We start from the raw sequence: 15,726 nt of genomic DNA, 5'->3' as shown, positions 1-15,726 counted from the left end.
TCTTGCATGTACATCACGACGACTTCAACATTTTTATTGTTGACTAGCGGAAAAGAAAAATCATCTCTCAATTAAATTAGTAATTTCTGATTTTTAGTTTCAATTTTTTTATATAAAATATTGAATTGGATTCAACACGATGTGACACCTTTAATTGAACCTCAAGATAATTGCTGGTTCAACATTTTCATTGTTGACTAGTCAAGAAAAAAAAATCATTTTTGTTGTTGATAGAGATGATTACATCCAACACCTTGCTTAGCATTTTGACTAAGATGAAGAGGTAATCATATTCAAATTGATTTTAAAAATAATTCAAAAGTCTGACTAATTCTATGGCCAGTGAGAATTTGAGAACAATGATGAGAAATATTTGCTTAGAGAACTCTCATACAAATACTTTTGATAAAAAATGGTTTAATGTTATGACTAATTTATTTATCTTTTAGTTTATGTGTGTTCAAATAATTTTATTTGTATTTGTGTGTAAGACTATCTCATAATGATGTCAAGTTTATTTAAATGAGTAAACTATCAAATCGATTTCCCTCATTGTAAGTCATTTTCAAATTAGTTTCGATTCTATTAAGGGTTAATATGTCTTTACCCCCCTGTAATATAGGCGAGTTCCGGTTTTCCCCCCTGTAAAAAAGATTCTTTCGATTCCAACCCTGTAATATAAAGATTCCGTCGAAAACCCCCCTGAGCACATTTGAGACCCCCCAGCTGATGACGTGGCGTGACGTGGCTCGCTGAGTCACCCTTGTCTGCTGACTGTATAATTAATTTTATTTTTTATTTTTTTATAGGGTACACGTGGCATTTGTAATTTTTTTATGTCTTTACCCCCCTGTAATTTAGGCGAGTTCCAGTTTTACCCCCTGTAAAAATTTTAAAAATAAAAAATAAAATCTGGAAAATTTTTAAAAAAAATTATTTTTTTAAAAAATTCTGGAAAATTAATAAAAATTGAAAATAATGAAAAAAATTTAAAAAATTAATAAAATGAAAAAATAGATTTTTTTCGAAATTTTAAAAATTATAAAAAAGTTTGGATTTTTTTTGAAATTTAGAAGATATTTAAAAATACTGGAATACATTAAAAGACACTTTTTAAATTTTAATGTCTCTTAAATAAGACACTTTTTAAATTTTTTTTAAGTAAAAAGAAAAATACATTAAAAGAAAAAGAGAGAGATACAGAGACTGGGGAGACATAAAACCTAACCCAGGTAAAACCCAAAACGGGCATACATCATTATAAATCAGACCAAGCGAAACAGTCCTAAAATATCCTAACAAAAATTCACTAATCATGAGCATAACATAGCAAACCCGCGTGCGGGGACGAAACCAGATTACAAAAAAAATATGAATAGTGAACATTTGTCAAAAACAATTAGGATTTAATTTTAGCGAATGGATTGACTGCCAACACAATAACAAACCCAAGTGCCAACAACTCCCTGCTCAAGCAGCAAGCATAAAGCTCTTTCGAGCTCGATGAACCTGAGTGTAAACGGACACTTTTTAAAATTTTACACGCATTAATAATTCTTTTTACAAAAATATTCCTATGTAATTCAAGCTTCTCAGATTTTTTTCCTAAATTTTTAATTAAACTAAAATCAATTTTTTTCTTCAGATTATATATTTTCAAAATTTAATTTTCATATTGTAATTGGGTTTTAGAAAATATATATCCAGATTTTTAAAATTTTAAATACTTTCCAGTTTTTTTATTTCGAAAAAAATCTAAACTTTTTTATTTTGAAAATTAAATTCCAGTATTTTTAAATATCTTCTAAATTTCGAAAAAAAATCCATTTTTATTTATTTTTTCCATTATTTCAATTTTTATTTATTTTTCCAGAATTTTTTTAGAAAAATTATTATTATTTTAAAATTTTCCAGATTTTTGTTTTCGTTTTTATTAATTTTTTTTCCAAATTTTTTCATTATTTTCAATTTTTATTTATTTTTCCAGAATTTAAATTATTATTTTTTTAAAATTTCCCAGATTTTATTTTTAAAATTTTCCAGATTTTTTTTCATTTTTATTAATTTTTCCAATTTTTAAAAAAAATTTCGTAATTTTTTTATTTTTTCTGAATTATTTTCGTTTTTTAGATTTTTTTTTTTTAAAAAAAAAATTTATTAAAAAATGACAAATGCCACGTGTCCCTATAAAAAAAATAAAAAATAAAATTAATTATACAGTCAGCGCGCCACGTCAGCAGAATAGGTGACTCAGCGCGCCACGTCATGCCACGTCATCTGCTGGGGGGGTCTCAAATGTGCTCAGGGGGGTTTTCGACGGAATCTTTATATTACAGGGTTGGAATCGAAAGAATCTTTTTTACAGGGGGAAAACCGGAACTCGCCTATATTACAGGGGGTAAAGACATATTAACCCTTCTATTAATATTTCAAAATTGTCTCCGTCTTTGTCAAACGTTTCTCAATTAAGTCACTCGTCATGTGACAAAAACAAAGAGACAATGATCTAATTGAAAAACTTTTGACGATATTTCAAAACAGTTTATGTCTTTGTCAAAAGTTTCTCAATTAAGTTCATCGTCATATGACAAAAAACATATATACAATGATCTAATTTAAAAACTTTAGACAAAGAGGAAAACTATTTTAAAATATCAATAGAGTCAAGATTAATTTGTGAGTGGCTTACAAAGACAATGACCAAATTAGTGATTTACTCTCATTTAGATTAAACAACGGTCATTTTTAGTTCCTTTTACCATACAAATAGAGATTAATGATTATGTATCATCCTTCTTTTTCCAACTACTGCCATTTGGGTCAACCCTTCTCTCTTCGTTAGTCCTTCTTCCTCTTTCCAAGTGTTTTCCTTTCCTTTTTCCCTTCTTCTTTGTCTATCCTTTTATTTAGCTTTATCACACACCCAAAGATTTGCTCACACATATGACAAAAATGGCACCTTCCATTCCCTTCTCTGTCTTATTTATCCTTCTTCTCCAGTTTCCCTTCCAAACCATCACAGCCAACTCTGAAGGTATGTCTTACAAGTTCATCTCTAAATTTCTTTGTTTTTCAATAGTGTGTTCTTGTAAAGTCAAGTCAATTATATTTCTCTAATACCATGCTAAGTGGAATTGGAGAACTTATATTCACATACTTATTGTGTTTAGATCGTTTTGAGTTTATCTGCTACTAACATAAGTATTTTTAGAACTGTTTGCTTATTACATGTCTATAATCCGTTTTCAGCTTATTTTCATAAATTCTCTAGGAAAACTTATGAAAATAGTTTATGTAAATACAATTTGACTTTATTTTATGCTTTCTTATAAATAACATGCATAAACACTGATATAATAAACATTTATGTTATAAGCGATTAATTAAAAAATTGGCTCAATTTCTATTTTGGTCTTTTATTGGTTAGAAAACCGAATTGACTTGGCTTCCATAATTTGATTAAGTTGAAAAATATAGTTTTGACATGAAGTGGTTTTTGGTTGTTTGTGTAGGGAATGCTCTTCATGTTTTTAGAAACAGTCTTTCTGACCCCAACAATGTGCTTCAGAGCTGGGACCCAACATTGGTTAATCCATGTACTTGGTTTCATGTTACATGTGACTCCAACAACCGTGTGACACGCTTGTAAGGCTTCCCTTTCTTCTTTTCTTTCGGTTATTATTTAGTTTCTTCAAGACTTTTATTTTTGTCTCTTTATTATAGTACTGTAATTAAGTTTGTTAGGGCTTTCTAATCAGTTGTCTCATCTTTGTATTTCAGAGACTTGGGTAATGCTGGTCTTTCTGGATCTCTAGGCTCAGAACTTGGCCACCTACACCATTTGCAGTATCTGTATGTGTGAATTCCCGCTCTATGTAGCATCGACACTTTACTAACATAATGATAATATATGTGATTGCATTCAATTATTCCATTTTCTCAAATTATTACGAGCCTTAATGTTTGGTGTCCGTATTTGTGTCGGTGTTTCATAGAATTTCCTTCCAACTACCTAATTTTAGGAATTTTATTTTGTACAAGTACCCAATATTTTCCTGCTAGGATTAGGACTAAGAGTACAAAATTATGAACTATTGTTGATACTAAAATTATAAATTTCAGGGAGTTGTATGGGAATGACTTGAGAGGAAAGATTCCTAAGGAACTTGGAAAATTGAAAGAACTTATTAGCATGGATTTGTATTATAACAAGTTCGAGGGGAAAATCCCAAAGTCATTTGGCAAGTTGAAGTCATTAAGATTCTTGTAAGTATGTTTATGTTCATTTTTCCTCAATTTTTTCAACTTTAGCTATAAATTTGTTCCTGATTCATTCACTGATTTGAATTAATGCATCAGGCGGCTAAACAACAACAACTTGACAGGATCTATCCCAAGAGAACTTACTCGTCTCACTAAACTCGAAGTCTTGTGAGTTTCTTTTAATATTTAGATAATTTGAAGAAGGGATGCAAATATCTAAGTTCAATTTTCAGTGCTTTTCTTGCTTTATTTTCTTGTGTGATTTTTTTTTTTTTTCCATCTGATTATAAATTTCAACTTTGCAGTGATGTTTCTAATAATGACCTTTGTGGAACAATACCAGTGGATGGCAACTTTGGATCCTTCCCGATAAAAAGGTACAACAACTTTGCCTTTGAATGCATAACATATGTACTCCTATGATGACACAAATATTCATATATATTAAAACTATAGCAATTTAAATTTATTGCTAGTGTTAGACGAACAATACAATTGTCCTTTTCCTTTTTCAGTTTTGAAAATAACAGACTCAGTGGTCCAGAACTGAAAGGACTTGTTCCGTATGATTTTGGATGCTGAAGAAAGAAAGAACTTGATCATCATCTTAACAGACAGCAATGAAGCAACTTAGCTTACCTATGAAGGAGAGTTAGAAATGGTGGTTTTATGTCCACAATTTCATCACTATGTTTACTATATCGATTGGAAAAATAAAAATTTGAGAGAGTAAGTTGTAATATATGTTTTTCTTGTTTTTTTTTTTAAAAGGAAGTGATTGTAAGAATGGTGAAAAAATTCAATCGTATGTATGATGAGTACCGGGCCTGTTTGAAATAGTTTTTGTTTTCAGTTTTTGAAATATACAAGTCCTCTTCTCACAATAGTTATCATTTTACATGTTTTAGTTTTTTAGTCCTCCAAACTAAAAAATTCAAAACAGTTTTCAAAACTGTAATTTTAAAAATAGTTTAGCAAACAAGTATTTAAAAACTAAAAAAGAGTTTTTGGGAAGTGTTTCAAACCGTTTAAAAATTCAGCTAGTGTTCTTTCCAAGGTGTAATATATATGGTAAGGTAATCTCAATAATATATGATTGTTGCGCTCCGCATTTTTTGTTTAGTAGAATGGTAGATTGAGCAATTAAAATCCATTTAATAGGTCGACATCCCTCGACGTATATGTTTTTCCATATGCACCCACCAATGACTAAAGATCGAACCTTGCACCGAATGATTAAGGAAAACAAACGTGTATGTACCCATAATGTTGTTGTGCTAGCTAGGCTTTTGACCATGTTTTTATGGTCTTTTGGTTCATGTTATCAAAATCCTTAATGATTGTTGAATATGCTGCAATCATGTGAGTTTTTTTTTTTTTTGAAAGGAAGAAACTTAATTCATTTCATTAATCAAAATGTGTTCAATACAATTTGGATTTGTAACCCATATTTGGAAACTAGCTAATAATGCGGCCTCCCTTGCTAAAGAATGGGCTACCTCATTTGCTTGTCTCCGCACAAACTCAACACTAGAGTTTACATAAAATTGTGTGAATAGAGCTCTACAGTTATTGTAACACCCCGTTCTCCCAACAACGTAATATTAATAAATAAAATCAGAGTAATCACACAACGGAGTGTCACACTACTTTTCAAAATTTCATAATAGAAAATTGTCTATTTATTTAAAACCGACATTTAAATTATCTTACAAACTGCAGCGGAATAATTCTTTAAAATATAAATTCAACCAAATTCAACATCAATAAAAGTCTTGGCATAAGGCCAGGCCCGGCCCTGAGGGGGTGCAAACAGCTCAACAGAGCTTGGCCTCCCTCAGCCATGGGCCTCAAAAAAAAAAAATTAATACCCACTAGTACTACTGCCCTTCAATTTTTTTTAATACCCCCAGCCATTTTCTGTCCCCTTGTTTTAGCATTTTAGGCCTATTAGAATTAGGTCCTCTTGCTTTTGGTGTTAGGTGGGGGTTCTTCATGTATACGGTAGTCATTTTCACCTTTGGGTGTACCGCATATATACGGCACCTTATATTTATCTTTTAAAAAATATAAATAGAACATTGCTCCTTTAAAAAAAATACGTTTTGATTTTATCACTGGCCTCTTTTCATTCCCTGAGCCGAGCCTCCGAATTCTTAGGGACGGCCCTGCATAAGGCCACAACATAATTCAACTTTATTCTAATAGCAAGTCTTTTCCAAAATATGTGATACATAAAAGAAATGAGAAGACACTCGCGACGATCCCCATCCTAATATGTATCAGAGCCCTAGACACTTGAGCCAATCAACCTACAAGCCATCATTACCTGCACATTACCCAATGTCGAGGCAACATATACGCAGAAGGGGTGAGAAACTTATCCAATAATGATAATATATAATTCATCAAATTAATGAAATAACAATATATCACAACATGCATCATTAATAATGTATATAAAGAATACATATAACAACAACATAATCATTTTCAGCAACAAGGTACAACAACAACAACAACAACAACAACAACATTATCCACAACGACACCGATAACTCGACGATTCGACAACGACAACAACTCGACAATTCGACAACGACAACAACTCGACAATTCGACAACGACAACAACTCGACAATGCTACAACGACAACAACAACTAATGCATCATGCAGGTGGTACCAATCTACGCGCGTTGAATGCTAAGCATTCCAGGGCATAAGCCCCCAACAATTTGGATGGTTAAAGCATCCCAGGGCATAAGCCCCCAACAGGTGAATGATAAACATTCCAGGGCATAAGCCCCCAACGGGTTGAATGATGAACATTCCAGGGCATAAGCCCCCAACAGATGTGAGTATGCAAATGGACTCAACTTGTGTATATCAACATACAACTTCAACAGCGACTGCAACAACAACATATGTGCCTAAAACAATTATGACACACTCCCCAACTTCGACATCAGATGATACAACGACATCAACAACGGAAATCAACAACATAGCATATATATAAATCAATTACATTCATCTCACAGTCTAAAACATCCCCCAAAAGCAATTAAGTTTTGATCAATAGAACTTAAGTCAAATAACCATAGAACACCTCAACTAAATCCCTAACACTTAAGTTTGAAGTTGGGAAACCAACCATAAGTTTTTGGACTAACTAGAGATTAATTATGCTAAGTTTTCTTAAAATTTTCTGAAGACCCACTTGGACTATTTTCATCATAACTCTAAATCTACAAATAATTTTCTAGTCACTCCAAAGCCATTAGAAAGCTAACTCAATTATCTACAACTTTTATGTTTACACCTAAAGCTAATTCAAAATAGAAACGGGTGAAAAAGACACAAGAACGCGAAACAGAAAATGCTGTCACTGGACAATTTCGCTAATAGCGAAAATTGAGCTAATAGCGTACATGTTCCAGAGGGTTTCGCTAATAGCGAATTTCTGGCGAGTTTTTCATCTACTGTTACGATTTTAACACCATTTTCACCCCAAAAACCCAATTTCTGATCCCCTAATCACCCAAAATGAATTAGAACAATGTTTACAGGTTCTATATACAACATAGTAACTAAAACAACATAGAAACATGCATCAAACAACACCATTCATCATATTTTCTTCAATTAACATAAAACTTCTAACCCTAAAACCAAGAACAACAATTCATCAAATTTCAGAATTATATACCATGATTATTGAAAGGAATCCCACCCTTACCTTAATTCAGCAACACCAAACGACAAGCTACCGCAATCGATTCCTTCCTAGCTCTCTCTTGGCCTCTTCTAGGTTTTCTCTCCAAAACCAGTTTTCTTCTAATGTTTTTACGTGAAAATGTTTCTCTCCCTTTTTCTTTCTTTTACTTCAAAAATATCTCTCTTTTCTTTTCTCACCCAACTCCCTTAATTTCTATTAATTTCCACTTAATTCCCCTTAACCAAAAATAAATACTATTTCTATAATATTTCTATTTCTCATATTATTTCTATCCAATAATAACAACATTCATTTAAATAATACACAACCCCAATATTCATATAATAAAATAGCATCATAACATATTTCATATAAAAATCATATAAAACATATATTTCACATAAAATCATATATATATATAGCAATTAAAGTCATATAAAAATATTCACACATCTACTAAAATATTAGAATAAAAATGGGGCGTTACAACTCTCCCCAACTTATAGAATTTCGTCCTCGAAATATTACCTCAAGTAAACAAGTCAGGATAAGACTCCTGCATCTTACTCTCCAACTCCCAAGTAAGACTTTCACCAGCTGCTCCTCCCCAAACAACTCTCACTAGAGGTATCTCCTTGCCTCTCAACGTCTTCACCTTACGATCATCGATCCTCAAAGGTAAAGTTTCTACCGTAAGGTTGTCTCTAACTTGCACATCATCTCTAGGAATGACATGTGAAGGATCCGCTACATACTTCCGAAGTTGTGACACATGAAACACATCATGCAAGTTCGAAAGATGTGGTGGCAAACCAACTCTATAAGCCACCGTGCCAATTCTCTCAGATATCTGATAAGGACCAATAAACTTTGGAGTCAGCTTCTTGGACTTCAATGCACGACCCACACCAGTCATAGGAGTGACTCTCAAGAACACATGGTCACCCTCTTGAAACTCAAGGTCCTTCCTACGCTTGTCATGATAACTCTTCTGTCGACTCTGTGACGCTTTCATATGCTCTCTTATCATCTTGACCTTCTCCGTAGTCTGCTGAATTATTTCAGGCCCTAACACAACACTTTCACCCGACTCAAACCAACATAAAGGAGTTCTACACCTTCGACCATATAAAGCTTCGAAAGGTGCCATACCAATACTCGAATGGTAACTATTGTTGTACGTGAACTCTATCAATGGTAGGTGACTGTCCCAAGCTCCACCTTGCTCAAGTACACACACCCTCAACAAGTCTTCTAATGATTGAATCGTTCTTTCTGACTGACCATCTGTTTGCGGATGATACGCTGAACTCAACTTCAACTGAGAGCCCAAAGCTTCTTGCAAGCTCTTCCAAAATCTCGAAGTGAACCTCGGATCTCTATCCGACACAATACTCGATGGAACACCATGCAACTTCACAATATTATGAATATAGATCTCCGCCAACTGAGCTACTGAATAGGTGATATTAATCGGAATGAAGTGTGCCGACTTCGTCAATCTATCGACAATAACCCAAATGGCATCATGCCCTCTTTGAGTGTTTGGTAAACTCGTCACAAAGTCCATGGAGATGCTATCCCATTTCCATTCCGGCACATCTAATGGTGTCAACAAACCAGCAGGCTTCTGATGTTCAACTTTCGATTTCTGACAAGTCAAACATGCATAAACAAATTGTGCGACATCACGCTTCAATCCAGACCACCAAAACAGTTTCTTCAAGTCATGATACATCTTTGTAGCTCCCGGATGAATACTCAAGCTACTTCGGTGACTCTCTTCTAAAATCAACTTTTTCAATTCATCATTATCAGGGATACAAATCCTGCCTCGGAATCTCAACACTTCTTGATCATCAACCTGAAAATCACGATCTGCATTCTGATTACTAGCAGTCATCAAATCTACAAATTTCACATCAACTTCCTGTGCTTCCTTGATACTCTTCAAGAAATCACTATTAATTTTTAACATACCCAACTGCACACTCTGAGGTGCCAATTCACAAACAAGACTCAAGTCTCTAAACTGTTCCAGTAATTCAAATTCTTTCACCATCATTGCCGACATGTGCAACGTTTTCCTACTCAAGGCATCTGCAATCACATTGGCTTTACCCGGATGATAATTCAAACCAAAATCATAATCCTTCAACAACTCTAGCCACCTTCTCTGCCTCATATTCAACTCTTTTTGATCAAATAAATATTTCAGACTCTTATGATCACTAAACACTTCAAATCTGGAACCGTACAAATAGTGTCTCCAAATTTTCAACACAAAAACCACAGCAGCCAACTCTAAATCATGTGTAGGGTAATTCTTCTCATGAATTCTCAATTGTCTTGACGCATAAGCCACTACTTTGCCATCTTGCATAAGCACACCACCTAAACCCAACTTAGACGCATCACAATATACCACAAAAGGTTTATCCGGCTTTGGTAAAATCAAAATTGGAGCCGTCGTCAATCTTCGCTTCAACTCATTGAAATTATTCTCACACTGAGCATCCCACACAAAAGCTTTACCTTTACAGGTCAACTGAGTCAATGGAAGTGCCAACTTCGAAAATCCTTCGATAAATCTTCTGTAATAACCAGCCAAACCAAGGAAACTTCTGATCTCCGTAACTGACTTAGGAGTCTCCCATTGCGATACCGCTTCTACTTTCGACGGGTCAACTGCAATACCACTACCAGAAATAATATGGCCAAGAAAACTTACTTCACTTAACCAGAACTCGCACTTTGACAGTTTTGCATACAATTTCTTTTCTTTCAGCACCTGTAAAACAATCTTCAAATGTTCTGCATGCTCTTCTTCAGTCTTAGAATAAATCAAAATATCGTCAATAAACACAACAACAAATTTATCTAGAAAAGCATGAAAAATTCTGTTCATATACTCCATGAACACTCCAGGCGCATTAGTAACACCGAAGGGCATCACTTTATATTCATAGTGTCCATACCGTGTCCTAAATGCCGTCTTTTGCATATCTTCATCCTTCACCTTAATCTGATGGTAACCTGACCTCAAATCAATTTTACTAAACACACGAGCACCCACTAATTGATCCATCAAGTCGTCAATTCTCGGAAGTGGATACCTGTTCTTTATCGTCACTTTATTCAGCTGACGGTAATCTATGCACAATCTCATGCTACCATCCTTCTTCTTCACCAACAATACCAGCGCTCCCCAAGGTGAGACACTCGGTCTTACAAACTTCTTATCAAGCAATTCTTCCAACTGCTTCTTCAATTCTACCAACTCGGAGGCTGACATACGGTAAGGAGCCATCGACACAGGCTTCGTACCCGGCACAAGATCAATCGAAAATTCAACCTCCCTCTCTGGTGGCACATCTGGAATCTCATCAGGAAAAACTTCAGGAAATTCATTCACCACGGGCAATCTATCAATTATCGACTGACTCTCTACAGACAAATACGCCATCAAGGAAAACATTAAGTTTCCATCATGCTCTAACTGCTTCAGCTGCTTGGTAGATAAAAATTCTGCTCCACTCTTTTCTTCAGCAGAAGAAAAGTACACCGACTTACTAACACAATTAATATGGACATGGTTGTACTCCAACCAGTTCATACTAAGGGTTACACAACAAACAACAAACAGGACAACAAGGACAATACAAAATTGTCACACAACACTACTAGGCTCGACACGACTCTACTAATTGGCCGGATGGACCGACCTGCTCTGATACCAATTGTAACACCCCGTTCTCCCAACAGCGTAATATTAATAAATAAAATCAGAGTAATCACACAACGGAGTGTCACACTACTTTTCAAAATTTCATAATAGAAAATTGTCTATTTATTTAAAACCGACATTTAAATTATCTTACAAACTGCATCGGAATAATTCTTTAAAATATAAATTCAACCAAATTCAACATCAATAAAAGTCTTGGCATAAGGCCACAACATAATTCAACTTTATTCTAATAGCAAGTCTTTTCCAAAATATGTGATACATAAAAGAAATGAGAAGACACTCGCGACGATCCCCATCCTAATATGTATCAGAGCCCTAGACACTTGAGCCAATCAACCTACAAGCCATCATTACCTGCACATTACCCACGGTCGAGGCAACATATACGCAGAAGGGGTGAGAAACTTATCCAATAATGATAATATATAATTCATCAAATTAATGAAATAACAATATATCACAACATGCATCATTAATAATGTATATAAAGAATACATATAACAACAACATAATCATTTTCAGCAACAAGGTACAACAACAACAACAACAACAACAACAACATTATCCACAACGACACCGATAACTCGACGATTCGACAACGACAACAACTCGACAATTCGACAACGACAACAACTCGACAATTCGACAACGACAACAACTCGACAATGCTACAACGACAACAACAACTAATGCATCATGCAGGTGGTACCAATCTACGCGCGTTGAATGCTAAGCATTCCAGGGCATAAGCCCCCAACAATTTGGATGGTTAAAGCATCCCAGGGCATAAGCCCCCAACAGGTGAATGATAAACATTCCAGGGCATAAGCCCCCAACGGGTTGAATGATGAACATTCCAGGGCATAAGCCCCCAACAGATGTGAGTATGCAAATGGACTCAACTTGTGTATATCAACATACAACTTCAACAGCGACTGCAACAACAACATATGTGCCTAAAACAATTATGACACACTCCCCAACTTCGACATCAGATGATACAACGACATCAACAACTGAAATCAACAACATAGCATATATATAAATCAATTACATTCATCTCACAGTCTAAAACATCCCCCAAAAGCAATTAAGTTTTGATCAATAGAACTTAAGTCAAATATCCATAGAACACCTCAACTAAATCCCTAACACTTAAGTTTGAAGTTGGGAAACCAACCATAAGTTTTTGGACTAACTAGAGATTAATTATGCTAAGTTTTCTTAAAATTTTCTGAAGACCCACTTGGACTATTTTCATCATAACTCTAAATCTACAAATAATTTTCTAGTCACTCCAAAGCCATTAGAAAGCTAACTCAATTATCTACAACTTTTATGTTTACACCTAAAGCTAATTCAAAATAGAAACGGGTGAAAAAGACACAAGAACGCGAAACAGAAAATGCTGTCACTGGACAATTTCGCTAATAGCGAAAATTGAGCTAATAGCGTACATGTTCTAGAGGGTTTCGCTAATAGCGAATTTCTGGCGAGTTTTTCATCTACTGTTACGATTTTAACACCATTTTCACCCCAAAAACCCAATTTCTGATCCCCTAATCACCCAAAATGAATTAGAACAATGTTTACAGGTTCTATATACAACATAGTAACTAAAACAACATAGAAACATGCAGCAAACAACACCATTCATCATATTTTCTTCAATTAACATAAAACTTCTAACCCTAAAACCAAGAACAACAATTCATCAAATTTCAGAATTATATACCATGATTATTGAAAGGAATCCCACCCTTACCTTAATTCAGCAACACCAAACGACAAGCTACCGCAATCGATTCCTTCCTAGCTCTCTCTTGGCCTCTTCTAGGTTTTCTCTCCAAAACCAGTTTTCTTCTAATGTTTTTACGTGAAAATGTTTCTCTCCCTTTTTCTTTCTTTTACTTCAAAAATATCTCTCTTTTCTTTTCTCACCCAACTCCCTTAATTTCTATTAATTTCCACTTAATTCCCCTTAACCAAAAATAAATACTATTTCTATAATATTTCTATTTCTCATATTATTTCTATCCAATAATAACAACATTCATTTAAATAATACACAACCCCAATATTCATATAATAAAATAGCATCATAACATATTTCATATAAAAATCATATAAAACATATATTTCACATAAAATCATATATATATATATATATATATATAGCAATTAAAGTCATATAAAAATATTCACACATCTACTAAAATATTAGAATAAAAATGGGGCGTTACAGTTATCAATTATGTCCCCGAATTCACTGACATCTGATTTGGGTGACGAAAATTGATCCACTACACGTTTTGAATCAAGCTCAAAGTCAACAGGTCCTAGCTGAAGTTCATGGACCCAATTCAACGCCGACAACAGTCCTAATGCTTCTCCAATATGGACCTCACAGATTGCAATCATGTGAGTTTGTCTCCTACGAACTTGATTAAAAGTAGAAATCATGGGAATCCCACATTCACTCATACGAGATATATGCAGCCTTTTAATTAAGATCAGATTGTTTAGATTAATACTCGGTATTTAAAATTATAATATTTAAAATATGCATTGTTTTGGACGGTCCAACAAACGACACAAATGTATCAAGAAAATTACTTTTCTGACATAGAATACTTCCTTTTGACACAAGTAAATGACCAAATTACCCCCAGCGGCAGTTAACAACCGCTGGGAAAAACGCCGGTAGTTAACTACCGCTGAGTGCCAGCAGTTGTTAACAACCGCCGAAGCTGAATGTAGCGGTTGTTAACTGCCGCTACGTGCTTGCCCATTTTCCAGAAGCTCATTTCCATTTTCCTGAAGGTTTCCTAACCAATTTTCATTTTCATATTCATTTTCATCTAAGATTTTCATCAAATAACCACTTGGAAATTCTTCTAAATTTTTTAATATAATAACCAATTGATACCTAAACATATTCATCCAATATTTAACAGGAACATGGTAAAATTAAAACGCAAGAAATAATATAAAACGAACGTACGTATATGTCATAGAAATAGGAAAATGTATGGAACATGTCATAATAATACATCATGATCATCATAGTCAAAAAATACATAAAAAAATCCTAATACTAATCAGCCCTGCCTACCCTGCCTCTGCTGCCCCCTGCGTCGCCTGGAAATCTGATAAGTAAGTGCAGGCTCAGTAGCACTAGCTATCCACATGACCTACTCGACAATCTCCTCTTTGGTCATCTCGGCTTGCCTGGCCACAATATCTCGGGCTATGTGCGCCACATCCCGGACGATCGTCAGTGTGTCAGGCATCTTCCTGGCATGCTCCTCCTCAATCAGCTGCTCCACGTTCGCCGCCCTGGGAGGGGATCCCTCATCAGGTGGGAGAATGCGAGGGTGAGAGACTCTGGCATACCAAGCCATGTAGCCAGGAACATGCTGCCATGGTGTCTCACACCCATCTACCCAACCAGGTACTAACCATGCCGCAGCGTCCATCAACACAGTAGTCAGCATCTGTGTAGGCACCAGAGGGACAGCTGAAGGATGTCTGGGAACGTCCTGGACAAAGGAGAACTGCCTCTTCACCCGCTCAGGCAAATGACGGTACACCCTCTCCTTCCCGCACATGAGCCATCCCAAGTAAGTGCACAACATCTGAAATGGGTGCACGTCTCTGCGATCACCATAGGTAGAAAACCTAACGTCATCCACCTCCAAGCGATCCAGGCGTGAGCGGTAATGGTGCACACTCTTATGGCCTTTGCTAGTGAGCCATCTCCCAGCACATGGTGTCCGCGGGTCCCAATCCGGGTTACGCTTCCTTGGGTAAGGACCTGGCAAATGCTCCAAAATCCATCCCTGCATCAAAATAAATAATACACAAAAATAATTATTCGAGTTAAAACTTCAATAAATCTAAAACATTATAAAATAGTCTAACATGATAATAAAATTTATAAAATAAATTCATAAAGAAATTAAGATAAATATTACCATCAAAAGAGTCGCA

The 15,726-nt window shown here is 34.9% G+C and overlaps 1 protein-coding gene and 1 long non-coding RNA gene across 2 annotated transcripts; one reads left to right on the top strand and one right to left on the bottom strand.

Moving 5' to 3' along the window:
• Positions 1 to 2,917: 2,917 nt before the first annotated feature.
• On the top strand, positions 2,918 to 5,086 carry LOC146958844 (leucine-rich repeat protein 2-like). Its single transcript, XM_085740354.1, has 7 exons — positions 2,918 to 3,034; positions 3,513 to 3,645; positions 3,781 to 3,852; positions 4,123 to 4,266; positions 4,360 to 4,431; positions 4,569 to 4,640; positions 4,779 to 5,086. Exons 1-7 carry the CDS (start codon positions 2,944 to 2,946, stop codon positions 4,843 to 4,845), a joined length of 651 nt encoding a protein of 216 aa, XP_085596480.1. The 5' UTR covers positions 2,918 to 2,943; the 3' UTR covers positions 4,846 to 5,086.
• Positions 5,087 to 11,809: 6,723 nt separating this feature from the next.
• Positions 11,810 to 13,804, bottom strand: LOC146958843 (uncharacterized). The gene is made up of 2 exons (XR_015024738.1): positions 13,499 to 13,804; positions 11,810 to 12,087 (listed from the first exon to the last, which is right to left on the bottom strand). It is a non-coding gene; the product is annotated as an uncharacterized LOC146958843 (long non-coding RNA).
• Positions 13,805 to 15,726: the final 1,922 nt, after the last annotated feature.

Source organism: Medicago sativa, chromosome 1, assembly GCF_051527215.1.
Source record: "Medicago sativa cultivar Bolivia chromosome 1, Bolivia_mono, whole genome shotgun sequence".
In the NCBI taxonomy this organism is placed as follows: domain Eukaryota; kingdom Viridiplantae; phylum Streptophyta; class Magnoliopsida; order Fabales; family Fabaceae; genus Medicago; species Medicago sativa.
Note: the sequence above shows the minus strand (reverse complement) of the source record. Positions and strands in the feature narration are given on the sequence as shown.

What these genes read in the sequence shown, in the direction of transcription:
- LOC146958844 (XM_085740354.1), top strand. Translation starts at nt 2,944, where the DNA reads ATGACAAAAATGGCACCTTCCATTCCCTTCTCTGTCTTATTTATCCTT. An exon ending in CATCACAGCCAACTCTGAAG is followed by an intron (nt 3,035 to 3,512) that starts GTATGTCTTACA and finishes TTGTTTGTGTAG; the next exon opens with GGAATGCTCTTCATGTTTTT. An exon ending in CTCACTAAACTCGAAGTCTT is followed by an intron (nt 4,432 to 4,568) that starts GTGAGTTTCTTT and finishes TCAACTTTGCAG; the next exon opens with TGATGTTTCTAATAATGACC.